At 32.9% G+C, this 10,406-nt stretch overlaps 1 protein-coding gene across 3 annotated transcripts; it reads right to left on the bottom strand.

The window, feature by feature from the left end:
• Positions 1 to 1,236: 1,236 nt before the first annotated feature.
• On the bottom strand, positions 1,237 to 4,993 carry LOC106390987 (VIN3-like protein 2). Of its 3 annotated transcripts, none has more exons than XM_013831584.3 (4): positions 4,799 to 4,993; positions 4,561 to 4,638; positions 2,696 to 3,685; positions 1,237 to 2,383 (listed from the first exon to the last, which is right to left on the bottom strand). In XM_013831584.3, exons 2-4 carry the CDS (start codon positions 4,577 to 4,579, stop codon positions 1,419 to 1,421), a joined length of 1,974 nt encoding a protein of 657 aa, XP_013687038.1. In that variant the 5' UTR covers positions 4,580 to 4,638; positions 4,799 to 4,993; the 3' UTR covers positions 1,237 to 1,418. The 3 variants fall into 3 exon arrangements, with proteins under 3 accessions (XP_013687038.1, XP_013687101.1, XP_048637057.1); XM_013831647.3 differs by having other exon boundaries at positions 1,237 to 2,347; XM_048781100.1 differs by having other exon boundaries at positions 4,561 to 4,654; positions 4,799 to 4,982.
• Between the last annotated feature and the right edge of the window lie 5,413 nt (positions 4,994 to 10,406).

Below are 10,406 nucleotides of genomic sequence, written 5' to 3'. Positions count from 1 at the left end.
AAAAAAATCAAAAATCAAACTCGTTCAAGTATCTTGATTATCTAAAAGTTATATGTAACTACTAATTTGTAGTTACCATAATAGGTTAACTTAAGAGAGTTTCTCTTGATGATCTTTTTTTTACTCTACAAGTTAGAAAGCCTTTAAAAAAAAATTGGGGTTTGACAGGAAATGAGCCCAAAACAAAGCGAAAAGAGATAAATGTGATGTTTGGTTCGACTCTAGCTTTAAAAATTTTGATGTAAAATTTTAAATGTGGGTAAGTCGGTTATATCTTTAAAGTTGTAACTATAGATTTTTTACAGAGATTCTTGATGTCGTTAAAACTGTTGTAAATGTATAAGCTATAGACCGTAGATATTTTAAAATAAAAATAAAATTTGTGATGTATATATAAAATAAATTTGTTTTATTTCTAACTGTAATTTTAAAAAAGAAAGGTACAACATGATTGGTAAATATTAATAAAAACTTGATATATGTTTTAACTTTTAAAAATAAAGCTACAACATAATTGATAAAATTTAATGATTTAAAAATAAATAAAATTGTTGTCAAAAAGAAGAAGAAAAAGGAAGTTTGCAGGTTAGACTTTTACAAAATAAACGACTGCCTAGTTTTTTTTTGTTCACAACATATCATTAATTCAAATTAAACTAGGTTTGTTACATAACCATTTATAACCTGTTTTGCAAGCTCATCTTCAAGCATCAGATTGTTTCGATGGACAAATCTAAAGGAAACATAATTGAACGATAACGAAAGGAGAGAGATGAAACGACTGCCTAGTCATTTAACTCATTTTGTGTCTGACTCCTAACTTTTTGCAACTTGAGAATAAAAAGCTTATAGGTATTTTTATTTTACTTTTGTAATCATTTTTTTCTCGTGGTTCTTTATCAAAATTTCTTACAATCACAAAATTGGTTGGGGTAACAAATTAGAAAGAACCCGTGTAAGAAAACCGTGTGAAAGAAAGGAAAATCTCAACATGTGAAATGGCATCGATTTAGAAAAGGTCGATATTGTGTAGCCAATAGAACTGGTTGGGCTTTGAGGCCCACAGTGAACCCAAACAATTGGAGAAGCACTCTAATTGAAAAAGCTGGCCCTATTTATCAACCAAATGATAGCAAGCTTTACACTTCGACGAGAAGAGTTGATAAGTGAGAATGATTATCATTTTCTTGACCTACTTGTATAAGAATAAGTTGATGTAACCACAAGTCAACGAAATAAATGATTCAGCCTAATACTATTTATAACTGGATTTAAAATCCATTAAAATAATCATCCTGACAAGAAAAACAAAACAATTCGATACCAAAAGCATTTTTCTTGCATGGAAATGTTCCAATAATGATAAATAAAGTTCTTTTTTTTTTTACTTTTAATAAAACCGATTAAACCCCAAATATCTAATGCCATAACTTCATGCAGAAACCAGACTGAACAACCGCAGACGCACCACCACCACCAATCGCAGAACGCTTACTCGAAACGCGGTCGCTGAAACTATGAATAAGCTGCTCAGCTAAAGCCACGGGATCATCAGCAAAGGTATCTATAAATATCTTCACAACTCTAATCTCTTGTGGCGTCGCTCTCAAGCCATACCAAGTCAGAAACTTCTGTCTGAACTCTTTCTCAATGTGTCCTGAACATTCGAGCTGTCTTATGATCTTCACACAATGCTCTAAACCGCTCTCTGATCCTCCGTTTGCTGAATGATGATCACCGTTTTCTTTAACAGACTTTCCTTTTCTAGCTTGACGGTTCTTGGTTTTGTCTGACCTGAAGGGAGTAATAGGCAAAAGATTTGTCGTAGTAACCGGGTTTAGAGTTTCTCTGTTCTTGTCTGGAACAGCTTCTTTCTTCTCAGTCTGCACAATCTCTGTTGTCCTTTTAGCAGCATTCTCATCAGTAGGAGAATTTTTTATCTCGTTCTGAGGAACAATGTAACCGTTGTTGGACTCAGCTTCAACAGAAGAAGGGTTAGAAGACAACGTGCTGCAGTTCGTGAGAGGGCTCTCGCTTCTTTCTTCTTCATTACGCGTCAAGACATTGATCTCATCCACTCCAAGCTCTCGTGTTCCGCTATAGGACACGACTTTGAAGCAATACTCAGAAGCTGGAGCTAATCCAGAGACAACAAATCTCGCGTTTGGTGTAAACAATGTGCAAGTTGACTTCTCCTGGTACTCTTTCTCAGTGGCCTTACGATGCCAGATACTGTAATGAACGATGTTCCCAGGTGAGGTGACTTCATTGGAGGCTAGAATCACAGTGAGTGAAGTGGCGTTAACATCCTCGAATCTGATCTTGGTTGATACTGTGGTTGCTGTATCTGCAGACACCTCATTGTTCAGTCCATGATAACAATCTAGCAAACAAAAACAGAATCATCAATTATTATTCATACTTTAAAAGGATTTTAAATGATAAAACTCCTAAACTATTTTTGAATCGCAAGGAAACTCCTCAACTAATATTTTAACGTTTTAAACCCTCAAATTACCTCAAATTACAAATCGTTAACATATGTTATGTTAGCCTCCGTCTATATTTCAGTTAAAATGTTATACTTTTATCATTAAAACATGGTAAAACATTTTATAAAAGTTTGTAAAATCGGATAGAGGTTTAAAATGGATAAAAGTTTATAAAATTATTTGCGTAATAAAAAAAAGCTGACCGTGCTGCATCTTGGAGCTGCGTTGTGAAGGCAATGCAGCAACTTCAGGAGGTGTTTCAAGAGATTCAAGAGCAGAAGAGCAAAGTTTCTGCACATCAGGTCCTGATTGTAGTCTGTTCACAATCCCTCTACCCATTTTCAAAGGGAGACCAGTGAGAGGACCCACATCAGCTTCAAGACTCTTCACAGCTTCATCAACAGCCTCACACAGGTTCCGGTACTTACTAGAGCCCTTTGTAAGCTTCTGGACTAATAAAAGACGGTAGCAAAGCACATCCACCCTTCTGGTTTCTCTAGCAATAGTCAGTTGCTTCTTCCAACACTCAAGCAAGCTGTTTGGTTTACCGCAAGAGACGCAGTAGAAGCAGCAACCACCCTCACTTTCCTTAAGACCAGACTTTTCACTCTCGAAAGCACATTCAAGATGACAAGAGAATCCGCATGAGTCACCTTCAAAGGGAGGGTCTGAGCTGCATGTTAACCAGAGACTAGGGTCTTTGTTATCATCATACTTACGGCAAATGCAACAAGAACACCTTCTGCAGAACGAGTCTCCCTCTCTCAATATAGCCCTGCAAGCCAAGTTGTTGCAGTAGATAGCATTGTTGCAGCTCCCTGAGGAATTGTTGTTACTAGTTGGAGCCACATAACGAGTAGGTTCATCGACTTTCCTTTGTCTCTTTGAGTTTCTCTGAACAGGCAAACATTCAGAATCTCTCTTCTTCTTGTTCTTCTTGTTATTCTCATCATAGTCTCCGGAGTTTTTCTCGGATACAAGTTTCAAAAGAGCTTCAATGATCTTGACTTTGGTCAAGCCAGTGTACTTTCTCTCTTTGCCCATTTCAGCGCATAGGATCTGTAGAATCTCTTGGCGGCTCCATGCCTGCAACACTTCGGTAGCTAGGTGTGATTGCTTGGAGAGATCATAGACAAGCTGTCTCTTCTCATCAACACTCATTTGACTGCATTTTGATGAGTCACCTGCTGCTACTGTATATATATAGAAGAAAATAGTGTGAAAATTTAAAACTTTGACTCCAAGTGAAGGCAATGGAGAACAATGGCATAACCATAACACAAAAATGAAAAATCCCTTTGAAGCGTGTTGTGTGTGATCTTACACAAATGATGATACTTTACGCAAACTTGTTTTTCCAAATTAAGAAGAATATTTCTGAACTCAACTTAAATGCAACTAAAAAGCAAAAATTAGGAATTTTGAGGAGTAACATATTCATTCATTTAAAACAAAGGAAGTTGAACTACCATCACAGGAGAACAATGTTGAGGTTGGAACAAGGAGTCAAAGAGGGAATCAGAACAGCATGCCAAAAGCAAAGATCATGTTCCTTAGAACGAAGTTGAAAAAATGGAACAAGAATCAAAGCATGGGTTCTGTTAGGTAAAGAATTAGAACCCACATTCATCAATAAGTTAACAGTAGTAGTGACATCTCATGGAATCTTATTCCCATACAGAAAGAAAATCTTTTGACGCACGATTAAATTATGTACAAAATCTTATAGTATATATCAACCAATATAAGTGGGGGAAATAAACAAAGAATATGGAGTTGGAACCAACCAACAAGAAAAGTGAAAGACCCATTTATCAGAATCACCAATGAGAAACCATAGAAGAAAAAAATATTTAGAAGCCAGTAAGCTAGATCAAGTAGCAAATCAGTGAAAACTACAGTAAAGTCTCAAACTTTGTAATTAAAAAAAAAAAAAAAAACAAATGAGCATCCAAAGCTTCATCATCAGCTGTGAACACTATAGTACATAGGGAATAACAAAGATACACGAATATCAATACATCTTTAACAACCAAAGAAACACCAGAATGAAAAAAGTTGAAAGTACCATCGAGAGAAGAATCCATAGAGAGAAGAACGTTAGTTAGCAGAGAAGTGAGTCAAACCCACATTACCATGTAAGAACCTGCCAAAAAAAAAACCTGCGATGTGAAGAAGACGACAAAAAAAAATAAAGAAAAGAAAATAAGACTGGTGGGTACGAAATAAAACAGAGAGAAAGAAGATTAGACAGAGAGAGAGGGAGAGAGATCGGTGAAAAATAGGAGAAAAGGAGAAGACTTTACACAATAAGGGAGGGAAGCTATTGGTTGTCGAGCAGAGAAGAAGAGATAACCGGACCGGTTTGTTCCTCTCTCCCTCGAACTGAGAAGAGAGAGAAAGAGCTAGCAAAGGGAGGAGAGAGAGAGAAAGCCAAGAGAAGAGAAGATGTGAAGAAGAGAGAACAGATACAAACACAAAGCCTATAGAGCTGAGGAGATGCAGTTTTTGGTGGGCCCCATATAGAGTTATAATATTTTATTATATTGCTTAACCTGTTTTTGTATATTTCACGTTATTTCGGTTTGGGGAATTGTTTTTACTACTTTTTAATTGTTTTTACTATTGGTACGTAAAGAGTGTTGATCGGTAAGTGGACAATTCTCGTTTACTAGAAAGTATGATTCTAGATCTTTTAAAACGTTAATCAAACCATATAATCCTATATAATTCAGTATGATATATTTATATTTGCAATATGATAATAAGATAGCTGTAAAGTGTAAACTTTCCTCGTCCATTTCTTTAACAAAAAAAAAAAGAAGAAGAAGAAGATGATGAGATAGCCGTAAAAACTAGTATAACATCAAACATGAACCATAGATAGTAAATATCAAAGTGCTAAAGTATTAAAAGATAAGTTAGACGTTCAAAGTGTTAGTTAAAATATCGAATTAGTAGGCTTACTACGAACTGTTGACCTTATTATAGATCTTGACAAATGGTAGGTAATCAGCTTAAAAATATGCATATATCTGATAACAAAACGACATAGTTCTAACGCTTTGAAATATGATCGACACATGTCACCAATTACATTACCATTGAGGCATTGACTAGTTTTTAGAAGGAAACATGATAACCTTTTACGAATTATGGATTAGATGCTATATGGAGATGGAAGTTTTCAGATATACTATGATAGAAAAAATATATTCGGATAAAAATAATGGAAAAGTTGCTGCCAAATAAAAGCATCCATTCCAAAGAAATGAAAGAGTATTCTTATGTCAATCATCACAAAATCACACAAATCCCATATGAAATTTCTCCTTGTATGAATTGTTTTTGACTCTCTTCCCGTGTATAATTATGTGACACTTATCTTATCTTATCTTAATCTTGTTTTATTATACACGATATGTCACGTGTTAGACTATCATTGGCAGGTCCCATCGATTGTAGAAGTGTGCGTGTTATGGGAACATTGGCTATCATCACAAACGGGAAGACTTGGTGTAGCTGAGAACGACATGTGAATACAACGGAAAATTTTATGCTAAATAATGAAATATTATCAAAATGTCATTTGCCTTTATTTATTGGATCACAAGTAGAGAAGAAGGGATAAACAACTTTGGATCCTTTTGGGTGTACCATCTATCATACTTAGCTTTCCGTATATAGTACTTAATTTTCAAGAACGCATTAAACTTATAAGTAACCAATAACCGTTAATAAGTCTTGACTTACTTTTCGAGAAAACTAAAGATAAATAATCTATTTTGTTGGCTTTTGTCTTGTGAAGGCACGCAGTCACAGACGTCTATTTCTCTTTAAATTCAGAACATGGGATGTTTGCATATATATATGTTTAATCATAGTAAACTTGCCTTGTTCGTTAGAGTTCTTTGATCCAAGTATACATGTATCGAATGTACAAGGTTTTTGAATGTTACATTGGTCGGATTGATTACCCGAACTGAGATACAGTATCTAGCATTAGTCTATATTACATACATACATCCAATTTTGAATTTAAGCAATATATCCATAATCATTTGCGTGTTTTATGTGCAAAATTTTTTGTTGGTAGCAGTTGTATTTACAATTTTGTTTAGGTTTTAAAAGTTTTAAGTAGATCCACTTTTTGGATTTTTATATTCTTTCTTATGTTTTTTCTTTTACTAATTTTCCAAACAGTTGTAAACATACATTTCCTTCATAGTTACTTGGGTTATTGGTTGTTGTATTTTAATGGATTTGAAAATCCGAACTAAATCTAGTGTTATTGGTTCTGTAGTTTTCAAATATGTATTAAAATCAGGTGTTATTGGTTTAGTGATTCATAAATTCTATATCAAATCAAGTGCTATTCAATCGTACGGATTTACTAATATATTTGATTTTATAATGGATTTGAATGGATTCATTTGGATTTTCTAGTTAAAAATACAAAGACTCAAATCTGAGGGAAAAACTCCGGATTTGCATATTTTACTTGAATTTATAAATACTATATGAATTTCTAAATTAATCAAAATATATAAACCAATAACACATCCTAATTAGTAGAGCAAGAAACGTGTAGATGCGTGAAGTATTTGGTTTTAGTTAAGCTTCTTTAGTATCAATGTATCATTGAATTTGTTGTTGGTGCATCTCCACCTAATCTAGCTTGTAAGCATCTATGTCATAGTAAAAGCAATTTGTACGGTTAACATACATGTTTTCATTGCATTTATGTTTGATTATTCAAACAATCAATACTATTAAAAGGGAAGAAATCATAAAAAAATCTACTTACAAAAGTTTGTTGAACCTATTCATTAGAAACTTAAACATATATATATACAAAATTTGTTATTAGGTTCCCTTATTATTTGCTAAGCCTTCCAACAATTAGTTCCTATATATATGCATTTCATCATTTATTATCTTTACATATATTTTATTATTTGCTAAGTCCTCCAACGATTAGTTCTTATATAAATGCATTTCATCATTTATTATCTTTACATATATTTGGATATCTATTACTCCATACAATTTTTTTTTTTTTAAATTTAGAAGTCAAAATTAAATGCCTTCAAACTACACTATTACCATACATGCATACAAATATTTCATCAATAAATTTGTGTTCATCAACTTTTTACCAGCTACAAATTAATATCATGTAAAACCAATTATGTTCAATGAAAATTGATGATAGAATTTAAATAAAACTATTATTGAGTTTATTGTTAATTTCACTGTATGCAATTCAAAAATTGGTTTACCGGTTTAAATTAACGAGTTTTTTTTTATAAGCGCATATCACACTTGATTGCGAGTTTTTTAAAGTTTGCATGCTTTAAATTAACGAGTTTTCCTTAAATCCCAACCAACTTATGTACAAGTCATTGTTTACCGGTTTGACCGTTGGTCTGAACTTGATATAAATTTTTTTCTTATCTAATTTAAAATAATAGGCATGCTGAGTTTGATCACACCATATAAAATTTTAAAAAATAATTAATAAAAGCAATTGAAAATATAATTACATTAAATAACCAAATTAAAAAAATTATCTTTTGATAAAATATGACTTTGTAACATAATAATGTAAAAAAACAAAAATACTAATTCCTATCAAATATTTTTATCAACCAAAAAATAATCCGCGCTTTTAAGCGCGGGTCAAAATCTAGTTAAGTTTAAAGTTAATGGCAAATTTACTGCTCAAATCTCATTTGATTGAATATCCTAAAATTATGTGAAATTTTGATATCTGAACTTTAGGAAATTTGTAATGTAACCTTAATAATTAGTTTAGAATAATGATATGTTAAGTTAAAGCTTAACATTAAACAAAAATAAGTATTTTGCGTTCAAAATAATAATTAAATAAAACATCATCTTCATCATCATTAAACGTATCTCTGTAACTTTGTGACATAATTGAAAAAAAAACTGATAACTTCATTAACGATTGAAAAACAAATCGGCTGTGTTAAATAAGACAGGAACAGAGAAATAGATAAATGTTCATTGAGTGGCAGAATGTAACTTTACACTTGTATTCATACAAGTGATTTTTAATTTAGCTTATTTTTAGCAATAAAACTAGCCAACTAACAATAATAAAGCTGATCCTCTGTTCCTAGTCTATTATTTTGTGTTTGATCATGGTCTTATTGATCGATCTATTTTTTGGCTCATATGGTCGGTTTTATACCTGTGGCCTGTTGATGGTGGGTTTAGATAGGTGCTTATGTGGTTGTATGAACCTTGGTGATGCTAATATGAGGAAAAAAACAATAATAAAGCTGTTCAGTTAACCAACAACACATGCTAAAATCCATTAAATCTATTAATCGAATGGCTAAACAAAAAAATATTCATTTTTGTTGACCTAATTTTTAATAGTTCTAAACAAAATCAAAACACCCAAATCTTTTTTGAAAGAATGGATTTATCGAAGGGCTTATTTGTGTACTAACCATTAAAAAAAAGAAAATTGGTTTTCAAAAAAAAAAAAAAGAGAAATAGGAAGAGAGAATCAGAGAAAGAGAGTGTTTTTGGTTATTTAACAAATTTGAGTTTTTTTTGTAGTTATAAGGGCAAATTTCCCTTTATCGAACAATAAGTCTTATGATTGGCTTGCGCAGACATGAGATCATGAAAGTTTAAACAGCAATTTCTGGCTACTTTACATCCAGAACATTATGTAGTTTTAACTTTGACTATAGTTAAGTTAATACTTGTAAAAATATGTATATGTTATCATCATCTCCAGGTTGTATGCATATTTTATGCCGAAGTCGTGTATGATACATTTGTTTTTTTTTTTATTATTATCTGAAGGTTCTGGAAACAATGCCCATAATCTCCCAGGCCCAGAAACCGGCAGGCACTGATACCATGGGGATAAGGCCCATGGTGTAAAATATCCCTCCTACGGTGAATCGAATCCATGAGCGCAACAGCACCAACGCTTAAACCAACCAGGGTGCAACATCCGTGGTTATGGTACATTGTTACGAGCTGAATATGACAATCATATAGATGCAAGAAAATTCTTAGACTTAATGGTGGAAGAATTAAATACTATGGATTGGCAAGTGGTAACATACCATAAATAAAAACATTAAAATATAACAATTTTAATGTTATCATCTCATGTGGTCCCTAAGGGTTGTTCAGTTGTGAACTGTGACTGGTGCTTTACCCAAAACAACAATAAATAATTGCATGGGGTGAGTATGAAAGGAGACGTAGAAATACCATATACGTTTCATAATGTTTAGTCTTTGAGCCTATGTGCAAATGCCAGAATGCTAATCCGACCCGGCTTTGTTAATTAGTTTATAAAAATTGAATCTCAAGAACAATTCTGGTAGCCTATATACGATCAACATGACCTATTTTAATCAACCAGTTTTGAAAACCGGCACAGTCGAAACAGAACTGAGCCAAACCATTGCAAGTTAACACCACATCCATATATACATCTAGATTATTCTATACGGGCCATGCTGATAATCTTATATTTTGAGTAGTTTGATCTAACTAACATCATCAGATTAAAAAAAACTGCATATATATAGTCTAGTACTGTTTTATTACTCAGGCTAGTGGTTTCGTTACATCAAAGTCGGGCGGTGTGTGAATGAAACTGTTTCTGTTGGATATGCAATCATAGATTTCGTAAGTGGCGTGAGTTTTGGCATAACACACTAAACAGATTTACGTCGGTAGAAACTTGAAAGCTGAAAGTTTGTTCTTTTTTTTCCTTTTCATGCACATTGATTGTTTTGAAGAAGAGTGCATAAAATGTGATTACAACAAATTCTGCAGCTTAATAATTAACTTTATCATAATTGGGGTTCATACTTGTAAATGGGTACATAATATATGGTCCATACCATC

The sequence above is a fragment of the Brassica napus genome, chromosome A1 (assembly GCF_020379485.1).
Source record: "Brassica napus cultivar Da-Ae chromosome A1, Da-Ae, whole genome shotgun sequence".
NCBI classification, from domain to species: Eukaryota; Viridiplantae; Streptophyta; class Magnoliopsida; order Brassicales; family Brassicaceae; genus Brassica; species Brassica napus.
This window is presented reverse-complemented; position numbering and strand designations above follow the sequence as displayed.